This window comes from Bemisia tabaci, chromosome 7 (genome assembly GCF_918797505.1).
Source record: "Bemisia tabaci chromosome 7, PGI_BMITA_v3".
Lineage (NCBI taxonomy): Eukaryota > Metazoa > Arthropoda > Insecta > Hemiptera > Aleyrodidae > Bemisia > Bemisia tabaci.
Genome location: NC_092799.1, coordinates 22,560,527 through 22,584,219, shown reverse-complemented (window position 1 = coordinate 22,584,219; position 23,693 = coordinate 22,560,527). Strand labels below are relative to the sequence as shown.

Here is a 23,693-nt window from a genome sequence, read left to right as displayed (position 1 = left end):
TGTTAACACGCGGCTCTGCCCGCCCGCCGAAATCAGCGCGCCGATAATCCTCCGGGAATGAATTCATTTTTAGCTGATATTATTTGCACTTAATCCATTCAACCCATCTTCGGCCATTGTTTCGCCAACTTTTGACGGGACCCCGCCGAATGAATCGGTTGAAAGCCATTCCGACAATGCGAGGGAGTGCGGCCCGCCCCAGAGCCCCGGTCCCGGTGTTTCTCTCCTCCATGCCTTCATTATTCGGGTAGGTAGGCCGCTTTCCCATGGGGAGGGATATTCAGGTCGGGAAATTTCATCGCGCGAACCGTTGTGCGAATTCGTCGGTAATTTTTTCCGCTGTAATAACTTGGATTTTTTTTCTCGAACACAATGCCTTGGCCTTACTATTTCTACAAAATAATATTTGGTATTGATATTTGTACAAACATGTTTAACATTTTACAAGAATGTTTAACTCGGAAACAGCGTGCAAGCAGGCAGTTGGAGTTGACCTATTCGTCCAGAGCTTTTATGTTTGGAATGGTGACGATTAGAGTTTACAGAGTTAGAATGTTATGCCGTGCATGATGCTGATAATGTCGCTGCCTGACCAATCCGGGACCAAGATGCTGAATGGACCACTAGACAAGGTACGAATTTAAGCATTCTGATACATGAATCTTAACCAAAATTTCACGTAGAACACGATTCCCGCAACGAAAATTACTGAAACCAACTCCTAACGAAACTATATTAACATTTTTATTTCACATTGGTTACGAGGAATTTGAACTGCCCGCTCACAAGAAACTCAAAGCTCTACGTAAGTCATATCACGCTGTACAACGGTCTCAGCAATCTTCTGAATCGAGCAATGCTCATTTCCCACCATGTGTTTTTCAAACTATAAGTAATTTGCTATGGCTGAGCCAAAGTGTCAAGATTGAGGTTGCCAGATTTTTTCATCGCAGAGACGTTCATGATAACGTTTACGAGCGATGTGAATCACGTAGAGCATTGAGTTTTCATGAGCGCGTGCTTTGAATTTACGCACCAAGAATCATTAATATCTTCGGAAGGAGTTGATTTCGTTAATATTCGTTGTGCGCATCGTGTTTTACGTGAAATTTTGGTAAAGAAACGTGTATCAGAATGCTGAAATTCGTACTTTGTCTAGTGGTCCATTAACATTCTGGATGTAAAAAAGAGTGCGACAACTCACAAAACGCTGAGTAACCGCCACTGCAGTTAGCTTGACATCTTGACATTGCTATAGTAACTACTGTGGCGGTTAACTCAGCGTTTTGTGAGTTGTCGCACACTTTTTTACACCCAGAATGTTAAGTCAGCATCCTTTTTTTTTTTTCGGTAAAATAATGCAGATTTACAAGTTTGTTCTCCTCTTCTTTTTTTCTTTTTTCTTTTTTTGGGTCTTGGATCTCTGTATAAAAGTTCTTTAAAAACATTTTATCTAATCCATCGAACTTTTTCTTCTGTTACAGTCGAGCCGTTTTGGGGAACCCAGACCTGCTTCCAACGACACCCATCCGAAACCTGTTCAAGAACGATTACTGGGGCACGAGCCTGGATTCGAACAGCTCCCACGGCTCCTACCGCCCCCTGTGCGTGCTCAGCTACCGGCTCAACTACCAACTCTTCGGCTTCCAACCCTGGGCCTTCCACGGCACCAACATCCTCCTCCACGCCCTCGCCACCTACCTCGTCTACCGAACCGTCAAGACCCTCTTCCTTCAGAAAAACATATCAATCTCCACGAGCCTCCTCTTCGCCGTCCACCCGATCCACACCGAGAACGTAGCCGGGATCGTCGGTCGCGCGGACATCCTATCATGCATCTTCTTCCTCCTCTCGTTTCTGTTCTACCTGAAACACGTCAGAGTGCGCTACCGCTGCATAAAGAGCTTCGCGGAGCCGCCGCGAGAGAGCGCGCGGAAGCGGTGGGCAGAGGGCGCGAGTTGCGCGACGAGGAACGAGTGCCTAAAGTGGTTCTGGCTCTGCAGCTCCCTCCTAATGGCGGTCTGCTCCACCCTCTGCAAGGAAACGGGCATTACGGTGCTGCTGGCCTGCGTCGGCTACGAGTTCATCCATTACTATCAATTTAGGAAATTGCTGCCCTCCATAAAGGTAAGACACGCCGCCTTTAAACGGGCGGCATCGCTATTCACGCCCGGATTTTCTTCTGAAAGCCCTGCCGTTTCATAAAATATAGATGGGCGCGAATCAAAGCTCGCGTTGAAAGGGAGGGCTTCGCGGTGCGTTTTAGGTGTTAGCCGGGGCTCACACACACACGGCCTCGTTGATGTTCTTATCACGTAAGCCCGGCGTCGAGATCAAACACCGGCTCGCGAGTTCACAAGGTTATCTTGGCTGGATCCTTTTCCTCTTTTGCCCGGGTCCTTCCGCCGGGCCACCGCGTCCTTCGATCATTCTTTATTCAGCGCTCGCCCCCGAGTTCTGCTCCTTTATCTCGGACCGTGTTATTTAATTTGAAACGTCGCGCTGTCGATGGGAATTAATTTAAAAGTTTCCCCCCGAAAGCTCGCGGGGGGAGGCCGTGACGACAAGGGTGATCCCTTCGTCGTTCCAACTGTTGCGTGCGCGGGAAGGGGCTGGAAGTATCCCCGGCTCAAGTTTGGAATCGCCTTCGATCATGACATTGCGAATTGCTGCTCTTGTTTTATTTTTTGTTCTGACTCCCTGCGCATTTTCCTCTTCTATCCAAAAAAGAGGATTCAAAGTTTCCCGGTAAAGTCACAGGCGTAAAATAGGAACGGGAAAATTCCCTGGGAACATCCCGACGAAGTTTTTGGTGGCCCTTCAAAGTGTGAATGAGCTCTGTACGTAACATCGTCACCTTTCGGCCGAATATCTTAAACGCTATGCGACGTTTCAAAATTTCCGTCCCCATTTGACTTGTTTTAACAGAGACGTTGTTCAAGAAAGTTGTCCAAAAATCTCAGTAAATTCCAAATAAAATGGAGATATTGAATTTTCGTAATGGGGATACCCAAGGCCGGATTTACCTACTTGCCGCCCACGGGCCGCCTGTATTTTGCCGCCCCCTTCTCATTCGTTTTGAAACATCAATAAAAACCATCAAGTGAACGTGCCGGAGGGGAAGGGGTGCATAAGGCGCGTTTACCTACTCGTGTTGGATACTCTTTTTGCGAAAGCCCTGTCAACACTACTAGCAATATTTCACGGAACTTTGCGCGAATTTAAGTGTTGTAAACCTATCTCTTTGTGGACAAGGCCTTCCATTCATAAGAAATGAACGATGACATTATGAAAGAGCAAACTTAAATGTGATTTAATGATTTTAACTTCCGCCGCGCCGCGCAGACCGCACCGTGTTGGGCGCAATGCGTGAAGTTTTCCGACAGTCTTGTAGGTACTATGATTTTCACGCCGACCGATGCTGAACGCACTGTGGTTGACGCAATGCTTGAAGTATTCATGCATTCTTGCAGGCGCTATCCGTTTCACGCTGACCACAGTGACCGCACTATGTTTGATGCAATGCGTTAAGTATTTGTGCAGTCTTGTAGGCGCTAATATGTGTTACATGCCGATCGATCGCCGCGCCGAGGCTTATCCTTTTCATCTCAAGTCCTCAAGTCCAAGTTTAAGTTCTTGATAGTATTTGCGGAAGAATTCTGTAAAATCATCATCCCAAGGTATACAAGTTTTCCTGATGCTATAATACATTGTTTCCAAAAAATATAAAATGGCTTTTACGGCGTTTTTGCGTTGCACGGCAGTACATTGAAAAAAATAGTTCAGTTCACAGGGCTCCTGCACTTCTTTTGTAACAGTCACAGAAGCTTCCGTTATGAGGACATAGTACTCTGTTCCCACGACCGAAGTTATATTCTCACAACAGAAAAATTCTGTATGTGTAACAAAGAAACTGCAGGAGCCCTGGGAACAGAAGGTTCTGTCGTCAGCACCATCTATTTTTTTCTGTGTACGTGAACCCTTACGGTGAACCGTTCGACACGCGAAGACCGCGCGAAATTTTTCAGAGCCGCCCCGGCCGTCATCGCCACGACCCGAGTGAAACCCCACTCGGAGAGAAACAAAAGAAATTCCACTTCGTTCCATTTTTCCAGCAGCTTCCCCGGCGGAAATGCGTGGGGGATGAAAAGTGGTGAAAATAAATTATGCCGCCGGAGTGGGGGCCGGGCCCGCTAACCTCCCGGAGAAGTGCGTTAATAAAGATGGGAGCTCTCAATCACAATCACCGAGCTAGCAAACAAACCGTGAACTTGAAGTCGCGGGAAACGTATTGCCGGATCCCTGAAAAATGTGCCCGCGCTATGTCCGCCGCCCGTCGGGCAATTTCAGGGAGACTGGCAACTCTGAGCCTAATTTAGAAGCTGTTCAGGGTAATTGGGCTCCAAGTTGCGAAATGTTGGGTGTAATTCAGGCATTTGTTTAGGAAGTATTGCTTCTTTTGTAAGTTCGTGCGGGGGCCGTTTTCAGGGCAATGGGCGATGACCGGTTTTTTAACGGATGTTTAGAGTAATCTGATTCTTAAAAGCAAATAATCCATCAAGGATGCGAATTAAATTAGCTTGCAGTTGCACGATGCAAGTAACGGTATAACCCATGCGATACTCTACACTAGAAAAAGAAACACATTGGATCTAGAGTCCAGACTTTTGAAAACATTGGCAAGAAAAAATACACTTGATTCAATCGGATTTTTGCTTGAATCAAAACGAAATCCGCTAAAATTAAGAGGCTTGGTTGTTGATTTAAGCTAGATTCTGATTGAATCAAGAGTACTTTTTCTTGTCGATGTTATTAAGAGTCTAGACTCTAGATCCAATGTGTTTTTTTGTCATGGGAACGGAGTTCCCCATGATATTACAATCGTTCCGTTGCTTTCGCTATGGGATTCCCTATACCTCTGCGACCTTGAGCGTTTCGCCCAGTCTCCGATTTTTGGTTGATTTTCCGATGTATCAAAAACCGTTGTATTTTTTAGCCAATCATGTCTCTACGTCAAGTTGTGTTGATTGCTAAAATTCGCTTTCAGCGAGTTTTTTTCCAACTTGAGATGTCGTGTCTGACTGGTAAATCTGCGCAGATCCACGAAGTTCCGTTTTTAGGCAAATTCTTTTTTTTGGGAGGTTCTGATTGGTTATTTTTCGCCATCAGTTTTCTGTTCGTTGGTGCAAAAGATCGCCTACCTCGTTGCTCTTGAGAAGCCGCCATTATCCCACCTCAAATTTTACAAATAGAAATAAAGAAATTATAACTATTGTGCAAGGTGGAAAACTGCTCTGGAGGACCCGTTACGGATATATGAGCCAAAATCGGAACTCGATTGATTGATTTATTCCATGAATACAGAAATATTGCCTCAGCTTACTGCCGCGATGGCAAATGCCTGCTGATATGAACCTTGAGACACATGATAGCATAGGCAAACAATGTCTCACAGAGAAAGGCGCTTAGCTCATTTCTCCAGAAGCTACGAAGACGCGAATCGCCGAATCGCTCAAGGACAACTCTTGTGATAAGTCCCGCCCATCGTCCGAGTCTTTTAAATGCTATTTTTTCCCATCCTTTCGCCGATCTGTGATAGCCTAGTCGACTGAGGCGCCCCATATTTTTGATAAGGTGCGGGCAATAGGTGATCGGGAGTTCGATACCCGGCGATGGGAGTTAATTTTTAATGGTTGTATTGAATGTTTTAGACCAATCATCAAAAAATAATTAATACTAGATGATAAATGTACGAACATTTTCTCGTGAGTTAATATGTTAAACAAAAATACTGGAATATACCTCCTTCATATAATCAGCCACATGTTCCCCCAAATTAATGACGTTATTTTCTTTTTTCAATAAAGTTAATTTGCATTCAACGTTCGTAAGTTAAGCAAAAAGTACCTATTGATACAAATAGAAAGACATGAAAATAGTATGCTAACATTTCAGTTGTTTTTTTTTTTTATTTATTTTTTGTTTTTTTGTTTTTTCAATAAAACAAATTGACTGGGACTAGAATCATCGTATCTCTGAAGACAAAAGCTAAGTTTTTTGATACAGAAATACTAATATATTCATCCTTTATATAATCAGGGAGATGTTGACCCAAATATTGATGTATATTTTCTCTGTTCGCCCAAATTAATGATGGTATTTTCTTTTTTCAATAAAATTAATTTACATTCCACGTTCTTAAAGCAATATTTTCTCCAAAATTCAGCAAAAAATAACAATATATACCTACGCAAAAAGTAAATAAATAAATAAAGCAATGACATGAAAGTAGTATAGGTAGTACACATCTAACATTTCGGTTACATCTATTTGAATGAAAAAAATGGCAACTTAGGAAGCACATAGGTCACTTATCGACGGTGAAACTACCAAACCACGTATCTCGGTTTGCGACGTCGCAGACTTCCTGTCATACTTTATTTTTTAAATGAAAAGCTACTTAACGTCCAGTCTTGAAAATTTCCGTGATTTTTCCTCTTCGTGCGGAGAAAATTCTGTGAAAATTTCAAGGAATGATATGGATTTGGTCTACTTCAAAAAAATAAAATGTGAGCGGAGATTTTTAAACACCGCAAACGAGATACGTGGTTTGGTAGTTTCACCGTCGTTATGATGCGTATTCGGGCATATGCGTAGAGTAAAAATATCATACTTTACGCCGAAAAAACGAAACTGAAAGTTAAATGCGTTAACTTCCAAAAACCATACATAATCCAACGAAAATAAATAATTGGTAAATAACAGCTTTCTTGTATGCAAAGAAAAAAAATTAAAAATGTTAAAAAAGAGATGTCGACACAAAATTACATAGCCCCTTCAATTCTGAAGATACTACAAACGAACTGTACCTATCTTAAAATTTTCATATCCCAGAAGCAAAAGTTCCCATGACGAATATTGCTATCGCTAGCGATTGCAAAAACCAACTTGTTTTTTTTTTTTTTTTTTTTTTTCAGTGCACTCATTTTGCCCCTTAGACTATAAAAAGCGCATCTGTTCTAACCAAAATGATATCTCTATTCCTCTCTGCTATTTTTGTCCATTGTTTTGTACATCAATTTCAATCAGAACCAGCGGCACTGAGTAATTACTTCCGATTGCAGGAGCTGCACTTATTCGTCTCATATTGACACTAAATTTTTCAGTTCAAGTAATGAAAGTTCTTGGCCATAGAATTTCGCGTATTTAAGTTCAGTTTCTGTGGCCAAAAACTTTGGTTACCTGAACCATAAACTTCGGTTATACCTGAACCATAAACTTTGGTTGTTGAACCAAAAACTTTGGTTATGTGAACCAAAAACTGTGGTGTTCGAACTTTGGTGGCAAATTTTCTTCCGCGTGTAACTGCAACAAGAGAAACTTTAGGTCATCAGAAACAGAAAGCTGTGTTCTCATGTGATATTTTTCTTTTTTCGTGAATGCAGAACAATCCGGTCACCCACGCCGTATTTGGCAAACAAGGAAACGGTTAAGAACGGTTGAAATATTTATCACCGGCACTCGACGTTTGCGTTTGAGCCCCCGCCACCACCGATGCGTGCACACTTTGTTTGGTGTTCGTACGTATACATAAATTCGAGCGCATGTATGTTTGTTCGACAAACACAAATAGCTTTTTAACGCCGTCGTGTCACTGGATTGTGATCAATGGCGAGCGGTATACCTGGAGTGCCTCCCTCTTCAAAAAGCATGGCAGTTCCGACCTGCAACAAGGGCACGTCGCACCGAGATTTTTTTCCCAGCCCGCGGTAGCGGCTCTTGCAGGTTGGTAGGACCAGTTTCCCTCCATGCAAATCTAGCAGAAGTAATCGTTTCGAAATAAGTCAGCCTGTTTCGGTAAATATCGGTTGCTCCGAACGCGTTTGAATTGGCGAGATCCATACAGGGTTATCCAGAAGTCTGGGACCCCCCTTATAACTTTTGAATAAAAAATGATAGAGATTTGAAATTTGGGGAATATTCCTAGGTCAAAGGGAACTACTTTTTGGCGTACCCAAAATTTTGGGGGGCGCCCCCCCTGAGGGGGGGCGGACCCTAACTTTTTTTTTTCAAATGGGAACCCCTATCTTGTGATACATCATTCGAAAGGGCTTAAAAAAAGAAAACTTTTGGCGCAAACCGATTGTCGATACCTCCATTTTTAACAAAATGGCGGCTCATTCAAAAGTCTGGGCCTCCGCTCATAACTCATGAACAAAAAATGCTAGGGATTCGAAATTTGGGGAATATTCCTAGGTGAAAGGGAACTACTTTTTGGCGTACCCAAAATTTCGGGGGGCGGCCCCCCTGAGGGGGGGGCGGACCCTAACCCTTTTTTTTCAAATAGGAACCCCTATCTTGTGATACATCATTCGAAAGGGCTTGAAAAAAGAAAACTTTTGGCGCAATCCAATTGTCGATACCTCAATTTTTAACAAAATGGCGGCCAAAAAATGGCGGAAATGCGTTTTTTGGTTATTTACCGTCGGATTCGCTTGAAACTTGGTTTCCACAGGTTTTCGGGCACGAAAAAAACAAATACGATATTGGATTTGCAAAATACCCGAGCTTTTCCAAGATGGCGGCCGAAAAATGGCGGGAAAATAAGTTCCCGACGACGGTAAATAACCAAAATCCGCATTTCCGCCATTTTTTGGCCGCCATTTTGTTAAAAATTGAGGTATCGACAATCGGTTTGCGCCAAAAGTTTTCTTTTTTTAAGCCCTTTCGAATGATGTATCACAAGATAGGGGTTCCCATTTGAAAAAAAAAAGTTAGGGTCCGCCCCCCCTCAGGGGGGGCGCCCCCCAAAATTTTGGGTACGCCAAAAAGTAGTTCCCTTTGACCTAGGAATATTCCCCAAATTTCAAATCTCTAGCATTTTTTGTTCAAAAGTTATAAGGGGGGTCCCAGACTTCTGGATAACCCTGTATAGCAGTGCTCCCATTCCATGACCATCAAAAGTTCCGGAATTCGGAACTTTTTTGTTCCAATTTCTCCCACACCATGACCGTCAAAAAGTTGGGGATTCCTTATAAATTTTTCAAATGTTCCGAGAAAGTTTTGGAAAATGCGAAAGATCCGGAACAATTCGAGAATTCCAAAAGTTCCGGGAAAAATCAAGGAAAATCTCCTAAGTTCCGGAATTCGGAACTAGTTCCGGAAAATGGGAGCACTGATCTATAGGGCGCAAACATATGAGAATCGCCTCTCTCGCTAACATGGATAAAAAAGTGTCAGGGGTTATCCCCTAAAATTGTGGTGCTACCCCAATTTGTTGGATGATATGGACATTTCCAATTAATTTTGGTACTATCGCAACTCAAGTTGGGGTAGTCCCGCAACATTTAGGTTAGTAACACAATTTATTGGGATAGTATCACAATTAATTGGGGTAATACGACAATTAATTAGAAATGTCCATCTCATCCAACATAGCCATTCGGAACTAGCCCCTACCTCTTTTTTTCCGTGAATCTTACTGCGTAATAAAATTACGAGAATAAGGCATGACATGTAACACAAGGCGCGAATTCCTGCAAAGGGTTTCCTTGTCAATGAAAAACACCGTAATAGTAGGACGTTGCATTAAACCATTATTAAAGTAACATTTTGGAATGTCGAAACCATCCATCAGATACTAATTTCAAAATTATTATTCTTTATTGCTCTACGAGATAAAATTCCTACCCAGTAAAAGTTCCCTCCGTTATTCATGATACTGCCCGCGAGTTATTCGGGTTTGAATTGTTGCAGCCGCTCATATAGGAGAGAAGCTGAACCTTTCGTCATTCCAAGCAAGTTTGCCACACCGAGGAAAAACTTCGTATGAATATTCGTCTGTTGTCAAATTTTCCTTTAAAACCATTATTTCCTAGAAAAGATATGAATATTTTCCCCCAAAATTTACAGCTGCTATGATTCAAATTGCAAATTAAATTATCTTAAAAATTGGGGAAAAATCATTTTACCGTAATGAACCAGAACGCTTTGGTTACGCTCAATGGACTTTTCAATGAGAAATTTTTCATGACACAAATCGTTATTCGTAGACCCCCGGGTTCTCATCAAAAGAGGAAAATAGTTGTACAATTCGTTGTTTCTCTCGCCAAATAACGTAAATGTACTTCAACGTTGCCAAATTTCCCCTCTCAAACTGCATTTTTATCATGAGAATCTTTCATATTTCTAGCATGAGCGTTTCCCTAATCCCTCTTCTGATCTCACGCAAAAATCAGACAAATTTTGGACCAGAATTGCACAAGTACATTTTTATAAAAAATTGAATAAATTTAGTCAATTTTGCACCCTCGCAATATAGTTACGTTCCCCGTCTAGAAAACGACGAATTTTAGCAACACCCGATTGCGTTTTCCAGGTTTCGGATTTCCACTTCACTCTTCAGATGACTCTTTCGGCCCAGTAGTTTGAATAGAGGTGATAGCGCATCTGAAAAGTACTGCAAAAAGTGGTCGCTCCTCCGACGTAAGGGCAGACCTCGATTCCCACATGAGCCTTGTTCTCCGTAAAACCCGACGCTTCCCAGAGCTCATGTGGAAACAGAGATAGGCCCCTACGTGAGAGGAGCTACGAGGTGTGCAGGCGCACACAGAGGTCCGCTTTTCCAACGATAGCGGTACAGCAGGTTGAGGTGAGAGATAAAACTGAAAATCGTAAATGTGGGGGTGCGATGAGGGGGTGGGGTGGAAGGGGGGGGGGGTCGAGGGAAACCGCGGTCCACGCCGACAGTGACGAGCCGGGTGAATGAAAATAGAGGCGGAAAAACGTGGAAAAAATCACCGTCCGGCGCGGTGCGGTGCGGTGGTTCCATGGCGTTCGCGAATCGAATCGAGTCAAATTGTGCACGCGTTACCGAGGCGAGGCCTCGCCTCGGTCTGCTATGCTAAAGACCGCCAGGCCGGTGGAGTCAAACTGTGTGCGAAATTAGTGGAAACTCATGGTTGAACATCTTTTGGCAGGAATGTAGCCCATGGGTGGATCAAGGGGTGCGTAAAGGGCGTACGATCTCCCCCGTTGGCCCGAAAAAAAGGAGAAAGAAAACGAGAGGGAAGAAAGGGGAAGAGACGTAAGGAAGAAGAAGGAAAGACGCTCACATTTGGTATTTATCAAGACGAAATAGACTCAAACTGCATATTAAATGCTTCTAAAATTCTAAATGTATCTGCGGGAGGCTCCTCGACCCTCCTCACTTCCATCCCCCATTTTTGTTTTGGCTGCACTGAGAAAAAAAGTTCGGCCGTATGAACCGAATTACGGTGTTCAATATCGGCCGTATTATGTTCGGTTCATGCAACCGCTCTTTCGGTTCTGAGAACCGTTTCCTCGGTTCATGCAACCGAAATTTTTCATTAGTTCTGTTCGAATTGAATGCTCGGTTGCATAAACCGAGGATACGGTTCCCAGAACCGAGAGAGTGGTTACATGAACCGAACTATACGGCCGATATTGAACACCGTAATTCGGTTCATACGGCCGAACTTTTTTTCTCAGTATGGGATGGGTCTCAATTTCATTTACATCTAAACTATTTCGTCAAAAAAAAAAAGAAAAACGTATGAAAATGAATAAAATAAAAAAGGACTGTGCCGCGTGCAAACCCTCTGCTGATAGTACTTATTAATTTAATTGATGTTTTAGTTATTTTTAGTATCAGTACGTCCATCAAAGTTGTTCTTGCAAATGTTAGGCAACACCTGAAGGTCCAAAGCAGAGCCATCAAGCCAGTAAACATGTTTAGTATTCCACGATGCAATGTATCTAATCGAGGTTAGACTCTCGATATATTGCCTTCAGAAAGTGGAGTATTGAAATGAAATATCGACTCTAATCGCAACCCTTACGGTTCCGGACAGTGGTCAACTGATGATTATTTTTTTGTTCGGAACTCCGTTTAAACACCATTTCCTTCTCCATTTACGCGGGGAAAGTCAACAACTTGGCCGTGGCAATTCCCATTGTTTCTACTCACTTCATTTCCATTTTTTCATTATTTCATTATATTCGCATGTATTTTTGCCCTCCGTTTTTTCCCGTCTTTTTTTCGCGCGGGAAAGCCACTCGCAGGCAAATGGTTTCCGTTTGAGCGCAAATTTTGCCTGGACCTTTTGATTTCGTGCCGTTGATTCTGTACGAATGTAAAACATCACACTGTGGAGCCATTTCCATGGAGATTCGGACATTTCTCAGACGATTTTTACGTCTTGAGTCAAAAGTTCGATGAAATCGATCAAAATTTGCCTTTTTTCTTGGAAAATTTCATTAACGTCAGGACACGCTTAGGAATTGATACTTAGCATGAAAACGAGCGCATACCAGTCGAAAAAATTTTGATACTAGGGGTGAGAATGGCTCAAATTCGCTCGCTTTTCACAGAATCTTGTTTTAATAGTTGGAAATCTTTGATCGGTGAACTCCAAGAATATCCAAAGCACTTTCGTCCAAGTTATTTAAATGATATAGGCACATTTCTGTTTATCCTCTGGATTCAAAGTTTAAAAAATTTCCATCGTTTGCATCGTTAGAGCTCATCGTAGAGAATCATCATCGTGGCAGGTGTCAAAATGTGTTTCTTACTGAGAAAAAAAAAATAATAATAATAAACAATCACTGATGTTTTAGCCTTAAATCTTTGACCTACTCAAGATAAAAACAAAATGCAATATGAGGGGACTCTAAACTAAATTAATATTTATAATTAACTAATTGATATTAATAAACTCTTAAAAAAATAAAATTGTAATGATTCCGTCTCCGTCTATAAAAGTGAATCATATTGAAAATTCGCAAGATTCGGATTCCTTGAGAATCTTGTTTCATTTAACCTCTCCTTATAACGAGGAGTTGTTCGAGACAATATCACAGCTGAACCACTGTGTCTCGTTCGGCGATGATAAAAAATTCATCCCGGCCGATTGAAAACTCAGTTACGACCGTGGCAGAAGTATTTTAATTTCTGACCGGAGAGCAAATAGGCGGATATACGTGCAGAGGTGTATGAAAATTTGAAAAAGTAGCCACTTATTAATCGCCAGACCATCGGAAGTGGTATGTGCGCTCATGTTCCCCTGTGCCAGAGTGTGGGTGAAATATATTCAGGAATAATTGTATTGTCTGTGTGATCGGGAGAAAAATGGTACCGACTCGTGCAAAATCTGCCGCGATACGAAGAGAGCAGTAAGTGAATGCTGTTATAAACCTCGAGATACATAAAAGCAATTGCTAAACATGGCTCATACAGACATGTACTTACTGCTCTCTTCGCTATCACGGCAGAAATGACTTTCGTTGTTGGTTTTTTTCAAAGCACGGACGAAAAACAAAGGGAGGGGTTAACATGCTGTATTTTTTACCGCATTTGAAATCGTTCAGTACATCACGCATGCGTTCTCCTCGATCAAAAGTCAAAAACTCTACGCCAGGTCACAAGCTCATTTTTATTCAGATCCATTTTAATTTTTGTATGGTCGCTGGATCTCAGATTATTGGCTTCAACCAATTATTGACCAATGAACATTTCAGTGACTTAAAAAGATGTGGATATCACTCCTACGCCAAAAAAAAAAGGTATTTAAAAATGTGCGATAATTCTTGGGTGTTGTACATATAATTAACACCAGAGAGTTAATGATAACATCCAAGAGTTGTCGCACATTTTTTTAAAATCTGTGGTGTTACTGCAGCACCTTTTTCGGTGTAAGGTGATTTAAATTTAAAAATAAGCAAAAATAAGAAATGAACATCACGACGGTGAAACTACCGGACCATGTATCTCGTTTAGGGTGTTTAGAAATCTCCACCTTCTTTTATTTCTTTGTTAACAAATCAATATCATTCCTTGAAATTTTCACAAAAGTTTTCTCGCTTACAGAAGAATAATCACAGAAGTTTTCATGAAGTGACGTTGAGTTGTCATTTCAGTCAGTTTCTATTTCAAAAATTAAGTTTGGCAGGAAGTCTGCAGCGTCGCAAACCCAGGTACTTGGTATGGTAGTTTCACCGTCTCGTGCTTACCAGTGGCGTGGCGTGAAGTGCGATGTATCGATTGTTAAGCCATTTAAACCTGCGGTAAATAATCGATTATTAAGGCGTTCGCTGCGAACACCCTTTTTATCGATCCTTATTTCCATAAGTTTAAATGGCGTAACAATCGATCTATCGCAAAGCACGCCACGCCACTGGTGCTTACAATCAATAGATGACGAACTAAATATCATAATAGTATCAACATTATTCAACATGCTTCTTTTCAATACTGTAATCATTACCATGAAAAAACTGGTCCTCGGTTAAGACACATTTGCTCCGTGGTCACAACTAATTTTAAGATGGCTACGACGAGTAGTTTCGACAGTTAAATTGCAAATAATCCCTGAAAAAAGAGGGACACTTTAGAGAAGCGGAGACAAAAGGCTCTACGTTCGTTAATGAAAGCCTCTCCAATGGGTAGAGAAAATAATTCAATACGACTTTATAAATGAAATTTAGCGGAAAATAAGTCGCGGAAAGTTCTCGAGCAGGGACAAAAAATCAAATAAATAAAAGATGGCCCATTTGTTTGGGACAAACGCCGTTAAAAGTTTTATCCGTTGATTCCTTTATAACTCCTCGTTCATGCGAACGAACAAACTTTTAAACAATTTAATATTGTTTCAAATATTTCAACAGCGCTCCGGGACGGCCGCGTCTGGAGCTTCGGCGCAATTATCGTTCAATTAGTCTCGATTTTTTCCTCCCCCGATCGCCGTCTTCGATTCCGGAGGGGGGGGGGGGGGGGCGAATGTGAGGTGGCTCCGGTCGGAAAAACGCTAACCATTTTTTGATCATCGCGGCTCGACCAACTTCGCCGCGGAAACTTCGGACCGGGGAAAAATGGACGCAGGTGGGTCGTCGGAAATAATTTTCCGATCTCAGTCTCGATCCTAGTTAGAGCCGGAAAACTTCAAACCGCCGTGGGGCGCCCGAGAGACGGACTAGCGAATGAACAGAGTTGAGCGGGCAGCATTCTTGAGGGATGCAGGAAAAACTCGGTTTTTTTCGCCGAGGTTCGAAGACTCAAAATGAGGAAACTAGTCCTCAACAAACGAGGGAAAAAATTCAGACGGCGAGGTTTTTCTCTCCAGGAAATGCTCGTTTTCTCCTTAAATTCACAGCGCTGAAATTAGGTCAGCGTGTGCTGAGATGGGCTTTTCAAACATCTGTGTTTTAGATTTCTATCATACATAGAGAAAGAAAGTAGGAATATTCACATCTCACCTACGCCTGCAGGCCGATTATTGAAATTGATAGGCAAAGCCATAGGCAAAGAATACAAACGGGACACGGAGGGATCCTACTGGTGGAAGCGGAGGTTGCAATGGACAAAGGAGATAAGTAATAGACTAACTAACGGCAACTCACAAGACGCCCTTATTAAATGATCCGTCCTTTTCTCTCCAGCTTACGCTATAACCATCCGTTTCAATCAAGAGGTTCGCTCCATTTTCCCATTGTCCTCTTTGTCTATCGCTTTGTCCATCATTCTCAATAATCAGCATAGACAATAATTTTGATTTAATCAAACTTTTGCTTGAATCGAGAACTAAACATTCTAATTAAAGCGAATTTGATTCAAGTGAGAATCCGATTAGTAGATCTCCCTAGAGTAGCTTTATTTGTCCAATTTTTAAAAGTCAGCGGGCCGATTATTGAAATTGATAGACAAAGCTATAGACAAAGAGGGCAAAAAGGATATGGAAGAATCCTATTGGTGGAAGCGAGTGGTTGCAATGGAAAAGGTTGGTAGGTAATAGACCAACAAAGGGCAATTAACCCACGAGAGGCCTTGTAGTTAGTCCATCTTTGTCCCCCTTAGTCTATAGAAACCATGCATTTCGACCAATAGGATCGCTCCATACTCCCTATGTCTCCGTAGGCTATTACTTGGTCTATCAATTTCAATAATCAGCCTGCTGGATCGTTGAATCATTATTGACTGAATTTGATCGCAAGTGACACTGGTAACTGCCCCTATTTCTTAATAAATAAAAATAAATAAATAAACCTATATTGATAAGACAACGATTTATTGATAATAATTCAACAGTCTAGGTCCACCCGCACCCGATCCATTGCAGTTTTTCGATTAACGCATCCAGATTGTCGGTAGATAGGCTGTCGTAAGCTGCGAAAAAAATGGCGGAGGGTTGACTCGACTCCGATGGGCGGAGGAAGGGGTTGAGGATTGCAGGCGTGATAAGTAGATGTACGAGAGCGTGTAAATGAGAGAAGTAAACTTGAGTCTGTAATCTAGTAAACATTCGGCCCCACAAATTCCCAACTTCGTTACGACATGACGCCTCGTCGCTCGCGCGGGTGAGGAGAGATAGAAAAAGTGAAAAATCGATTAGGAAACTTGCCAAACGCAAGTCGGTGATTGGATGCTTGAGATTTGGGCAGGGTTGTCGGGTTTTTGAGAGACTTACGGTGGTTTGAATCGAGGTGCCTAGAGTAAATTTATAGGGAGAGTAGGGCAACTCGATTTATGTAACTTTTAGGGCCCAAAAGGACGACAACATGTGAAACGAAAATCACTAGAAATATTCAGCTGCCAACCTATGCATTGAAAGATTAATCAATATGGCCCACAGCGCATTTACAGAAGCATCATCAAGGATTAAGATTCTGAAACTGAGAAAATTTGAACAAATTGAGACAAGTCCTTCCAAATTTCTTCCAAAGTTTTCTTGTGCAGTTTTGTTGTCAGTTAGAACATTTCTACGGATCTGGGTGTTTCCTTCGAAAATTTAAAACCACCCAGTGCGAGGAAAAAAAAAAGAAAAAAAAGAAAGGTAGGGTTGGATGTAGGATGAAAACCAAATCCACGAAAACTATATTTCTCCAATCCGGTGATTTTCTCCCAACCCAAGTAGCATTTCCAACGGAAAAATCGCGATTTGTTGCTATTTTGTCGGCGATAATATCGCTAAGATCATCAACATCTGAGCGATTATCCTCGAACTTGTTGCAATAAAATCGCGATATTATCGCAACAAAAATCGCCATAAGTGGCGATTTAATATCGATTTTATCGACGAAATTGATCGCAATTTTATTGAACAAAACATTTCGATGCATAGCGATTCAATCGCCATGAATAGCAATTTTTTATTCGATAATATTGCGATAAATTGCCGTCGATATAATTGCGATAATCAACCGATAAAATCGCTATTTATCGCGATCACTGCTACTTGGGAACTTGGCATCCCTGCGTTAGGCACTCCTGCCAGAAGAGTTCTCCGCGGTCATGAAAGACAGCTCGGATGGTTATTGACAGATCTGTCATATTTTGTTTCAAAATGCATAATGACCACTTTCACGGCGCGGTTCTTCGGGACTCGAGGTTCGCGAGGTCGCTACCGCTATCGGGTATCTCGTCCAGGTTTAATGTTATTCACCCTTAATCGTAAAACGCTTCCCGCCACTTTTCTCAAGGCGCTCGTTTTTCTGTCCGAAGCACTCCGCTCTTGAGAAAAGCAAGACGCGACTGGATGGACAGAACCCGATCGCCATATTTCACGACGATTTCCGTGTATTTGAAGCTTGAACTATTACCTAACCTTATATGAAAGTAAAATAACGAAATAACGGTTTAACCACCATAAAGGGACCAAAGAGCTGATCGTTAAAATTGATAGACAAAGCCGTGGACACAAAAGACATAAGGAGTTAAGTTTAAAACATAGTTTAAAAATCGGAATGGCGTTACGTTTCTGTACGTATAAAACGACAAATTACCCTTCCGTTGACCCAGCGGACTGGTTCTCGAAATTGGTATACAAAGCGACAGACATAAAAGATATACGAAGTATGGAGCGATCCTATTGGTTGATTTGGATGGTTCTCGTAGACTACGGGAGAAAATTATGGACTAACTACAAGGACTCTCGGGAGTTGCCGTTAGTTAGTCCATTTCTTATCTCATTTGTCCATTGCAAGCCTCGCTTCCACCAAGAGGATCCCTCCATATCCTTTTTGTCTGTAGCTTTGTCTACCAATTTCAACAATTAGCCCGCAGCGGGCCGATTATTGAAATTGATAAACAAAGCTAAGCTATAGATAAAGAAGACAAAAGGGGCGTAAAGGGATCCTATCGGTGGAAGCGAGGCTTCCAATGGGCAAGGGAGGTAGATATTGGACTAACTAAAGGCAACCCACGAGAGACACCATAATTATTTTCTCTCTCAGTCTGTAGGACCCATCCTTTAACCAGTAGGATCGCTCCATACTCCGTATATATTTTTTGTCTATCGCTTTGTATACCAATTTCGATAACCTGTCCGCTGGGTCATCGCAAGGGTAATTCGTGGTTTTATACGTACAGAAACTTAATGCCATTCCGATTTTTAAAACTGGCTCAAACAATTTAACTTTTTACAGGGATGTGACGGTATACAAATTCGGCCCGAAAATTCTTCATTTTTGGCAGTCGTTTGAGGGAAAATAAGTGTTAAATTCAGTCAGGGCCGCCACACAGTGTTTGCTAAAAACACTATTTGTGACGAGTGGGAAATCGTGTAGCATCAGAATGTAGTAGTGTTCTTTTGTCCGATATAAACACCGCCGAATCTTCGGTCAAGCAAACAGTAAAGGCTCCCCCCCCCCTCCCCCCGGTTTGTGCCCTCTATTTACCAGGTCCAGGAACGTTCCTACCGGACACGTAATCTTAATATCCAACGACTGTAGCCGTTATAGAAATGGGCCTGGTGCGTTGCTGCGTTAAGTTCCCCTTCAATTTCGAACGATACTGTGCCACGCTCGGGTGGTCGAATAGTTGCTTCGCGCTTATTAGCGCTGAGTATAGGCCGAGTTCATTTTCATTCTTATTCCTTAAACTCCAGTGATTTCAGCCGTTGCAGGAATTGGTAATGTCTGAACACGTCCGATTATAACTTAAAATACATTTTTCGTTTATTTTTTCTTCTCCTTTTTTTTTTTTTTTTTAAAGAAAAACGTACATTTATTTTCTAATGCAGGAAACGAAAACCTGAGTGACTCTTGTTTGGTTTGATATATGAGCATTTTAGACCCTAAAGACTCGGAAAATTATACTTAAAAGCGATGGTCAATGTACAAAACCACGGATCTCCGTTCGGAACGTCGCCTAGCATACTTATTTTCTTTTTAGAAAACCATTCATAGTAATTTCTTGAAGACTGTCTTGATTTTCCTTCCCTGCCAGCGTAACACTCTGTATGAACGCCAAGAAGTTGGCTTGTCTCTCTTTGAAAAAGTGAAATGAGAGCGGAAATTTTGAAACACCGCAATGGAGATGCATGGTTTTGCACCTTAGCCATAGGCATACTTCTTCATAATTTTTTTTCAAAAAAATCAATTTTAAGTCTTTGTTGACCAAGATCCTTTACAACTTGAACGGTCTGGACGATGAAGAAGTGAGGCAACTACTCATCAAAAATGATAAAGTAACGTTTCAATCTCCTCTTATACTGGAACTTGAACTTTTACTGGAAGCCTGGCTGGATTCCATCTTCGAGACTTGAGAAAAGGGTACCTTCTCGACGCCATTTCTTAAACAACATACTTCGAAACGCGGCTTCGCAACGTGCGACGAACCCAAAACCCGGAACCCACAACCCACAGGCTGCGGCATTTCTTTATGGATTCCTCGAGTTATGGAGGGCACGGGGATATTTTTATGGATTTCGCCGCGCACAGCTATTACCATCTCCTTTCTTCTCGAGCACATTTCGGCGCTTTCCTTCATTTTCCGTCGGTGAAATTTGGAATGCATTCAATAAAAGACCAAGTCTCGCGCTGCTTCAGTTATTTCTCATATCGGTGTAGTGGTTGCCACTGCGGGAATGGGTGGGTGCGAGAATGTGAGAGTGCGTCGGTTAGAAGCGTTGCCAAAGTCATTCAGCCGGCCGATTATTGAAATTCGATCGATAGTCCGTTTTCCAAAGTGACGAAATTGCGAAACTGAAGCAAGCCAGATACTAAGGACGGGATTCGTAGTTGTTCCGCAAACTAAACCCTTATTTAGGGAGACTCTGTACGCTTTCAATTCAGCGGCGTGGCGTGCTTTGCGATGTACAGATTGATCTGCCATTTAAAGCTACGGAAAAAGATCGATTAACAGGGTGTTTTCAACAAACATCTTAGTAATCGATTCTTCACCACAGCTTCAAGTAGGGAAGTATTGATAACTGTTCATTCACACCTCCCCACTGTTTCCATTGTGAGATTTTAGGGAGCCTTTAAATTAGCATCATACCAATGAAAAAATGACACACATTTTGCAATTAGAAACTACCTCTGATTTCTGGATCTTCCATGAAAGTGCCTATCTACGTAGGAAAACTTGTATCACGTATGTTATGTCTAAAATAAGTCAGAAATATGAGTTCCTGATTGCGAAATGTAGTCGAGTTTTTGCGAGTCTTCAGTAAAATTCAGCAAAGTCTTTAAAAATGGACCCTCGCAAGGTTTTATGATAATTTGCTAGCACAAAAAGGGCAAAATATAGCGGGATGATTGTTGATATTGATAGAAAAAGCTATAGACAAAGAAGACATAGGGAGTATGTAGCGATCCTATTGGTTGAAATGGGTATGGCTCCTGTGCTCTAAGGGAGAAAATGAGGGACCAACTATAGGGTCTCTAGTGGGTTGCCGTTAGTTAGTCTATTACCTATCATTTTTGTCTATTGCAGCCAACAACTCCCACCAATAGGATCTCTCCATATCCCTTTTGTCATCTTTGTCCATCGATTTGTCTACCAAATTCCACAATCAGCCCGCAGGTTTCCTGAACCGAATAGTGCGGCCGATGTATTGGACACTGTGCTTCAGTTTATTTCACCAAACTTTTTTTCTCAGTCTATTTTATGCAACATTTTTGACGAAGAGACATGATTCGCAGTGTTTAACTGTCCATCCTGACAACCGCGCGTTGAACCACGACCCATTCACTCCCTTGCGACCTGTGTCCGTGAAGGTCTCGAAAATATGACCCTATCATTGACCTCCTATTTTCTCTCATCTTATTACGTACATGGTTTTTGCATCAAATCATTCACCTGGCTGGATTTTCTTTCATCTTTCATCCTGTGTCGTCTCCGACCTCGCTTCTCAAACTTTACATGCAAAGCCCTAATCTTTTATCAGATACGCTTCTCTCGTTTCCTCGTCCTTCGCCGGTTCTTTTTCTTCTTTCCTTTTCCGTTTTCGTCCCTTTGACACACTCGCGTTTCAAGCTGTTCACGGCGCGTATTTTATTATTTTCCGTCGAGGAAAGCGAAATAATTTTTCGGCTCTTTATCGCGTTCGCACAGCTTCGACGGTGCCTTTTCCGTGGGGAAATCAGCCCAATTTAAATTATTTCCGTTGGCGGTTCCAACAATTTGGCAACATTTTTTTCTCTCCATTTAAACCTATAGAAATGTATCGACACTCGAAGAGGCCAGGTGCTCCGACAAGAATCGATTATTCGACACAGGTTTAAATGGAGGGAAGCGAATGTTGCCAAATCGCTGAATCCGCCTCTGATTATTTCAGGGTGACATATCGTCGTTTTTCGGTCGGAGGAGCGTAACTCCATTCCAAGGTCGCAAAAGTAACTCGAACAATCGAATTTTGTAAAAAAAAATGTACCTGTGCAATCTTCGTCCAAAATTTCCTGATTTCTGCATGAGATCAGAGGAAATCCGGGGGAATTTTCAGATAGAAATGCCCGAAATTCTGCTTGTAAATATACAACTTATGAGGGGAAGTTTGGCAAGTTTGAAAAATAGCTACGAGCTTTTGCGAGATGCCACGATCACACGCTGAATGTGGGAGCTGAATGTGGCTTGAATGTGTAAGTCATCGGCCCGATGCCTGAATTTTGCGCGTGACGCGCAAAATTCAGCAACGATTCTCAGCAACCATCGGACTAATGTTGAATTTGTCTGAACTATTCGAGTAGATTTGATACACATATGGATGAAAACAACTCGAATTTGCGAAATTTCAGCCGTTGGGTGATGACTGTTGACTTCCACATTCAGCTGCTAAATTCAGCGTGTGATTGCAGCAAGAGAAACGACCATATGTCCATATAGAATTTGCAAGCCGCTATTGAAAATACTGTCCGCGCCATTACTCAAGATTGGTGTAGTTCAGGTACACGTTTCTTTCCAGATTTCACGTTAAGAGAGAAAAATTTGAAAAAACTATATTGAAGACCAGAGGACAGACGATGTATTTATCTACTACACTCAGAGTTATACTTTGGTCACATGGTCGTTCTCTACGTAAAGAGCGTGACTAAATTGCAATTTCGCAACTTTTCCATTTCGTAAATGGAATTTGTCTCGATTCTCTCCTTTCTCTCTGTTTCTTTTTCCTACTCATTTTCTTCTTCTTCTTTGTCTTTCCTCTTTTCCTTTTCCTTCTTCTTTTCCTTTTCCTTCTTCTTCTCCTTCTTCTCCTCTCCCTCCTTCTTCTTTTTCTTCTCCCTCCTCTTCTTCCTCTTCTTCTTCTTTTATTTTTAATTTTTATTTCCTCTCTCGCTCTTTCTCTTCTGCTTTCTTATATTTTTATATTTTTCATTATCCTCTCCCATTTTGAGATTTTCCTGGGAATTAGCGTTCTCTCATGCATAAACCAGAAATAGTAATCCCTTATAACAAAGTGGAATACATTCCGCAATAGGGAACTAAAATTCCTAGAGCATTTGAGAAACAACGTACGCGCCACTAATTCTTGTATGCAGATGGGCACTTCTGTGAGTGAGCCTAAAATGGTAGTTCCTTATTACAAAATGTAACTCATTCGTCTTTATTCGCCATGGTCTCAAAGCACAGGACATTTAGGTGGATATAGCCTGGGGACCGGAGTAGGGGGTAGCGGTTAGGAGCCGCAATTATTCCGCCAAAGCTCTGAGCGCTGAGGGCGATAGCAACGCATGTTCAACAGTTGAACCTCGGAGGACATAATGGAAAAACGATAACATCTTACGGCTTCATTCAGAGAGCTTGTGTTTCGTGGCGCCGCCAGCCTGGCGCTTCTTGGTCACGCAACCTAAAGGCAACAGATGCTCTCTGTTGTCAAATTGTTCAACCCCGCAGCTTGAGCCTATTGCTAGTGTTTAAAAGGAACCCCCCGCTGGAAATCGCACATCGCAGCCGACGTGATAAGGAATAAAAGACAATTTGTATACCTCGAACGCGTGTGTAATGAGTATTAACCTCGCTGATGCATTGCGTTACTCGATCATCCTCGGGGCAGGTCTAAAACACACATTATGAATAACAGTTCGGTTGTATGAACCGGGATATGATGTTCTAAAGCGGATGTACTATTCATGTTATCGTAATTATGGTTCTAGTAACCCTAGCCTCAGTTCGCGTTACCATTTGCTTGTGCAACCGAACCATGGTTCGTGTTACCAAACTGGCTTCTCAGTGTAGAGTATTTTAAACTTACTTGGTCAGTTGCAAACTTTTGATTGAGCAAAAAGCGTCGATTCTCATGAAAAACGGCTCAACTTACAACCAACTCATTTTAAAAAGCCGAAACCCAATACTGCTGTCAAAATCTGGCGGGAAACCGTCGAGTTTTTTAGGTGAAAAACACGCAGAAAAGCAACGCTTCAAAAATTACACCACGCACCGAAGTAAAGTTTTGCAACCT

At 42.0% G+C, this 23,693-nt stretch overlaps 1 protein-coding gene across 2 annotated transcripts in view; it reads left to right on the top strand.

The window, feature by feature from the left end:
* The window catches only part of LOC109029642 (Transmembrane O-mannosyltransferase targeting cadherins 2), a 257,184-nt gene that overhangs the window by 123,145 nt on the left and 110,346 nt on the right, over positions 1 to 23,693 (top strand). For both annotated transcript variants that reach the window (XM_072302864.1, XM_019040193.2), the window contains one exon: positions 1,485 to 2,127. In XM_072302864.1, the coding sequence (XP_072158965.1) occupies positions 1,485 to 2,127 (643 nt within the window). The remainder of the gene's footprint in view (positions 1 to 1,484; positions 2,128 to 23,693) is intronic.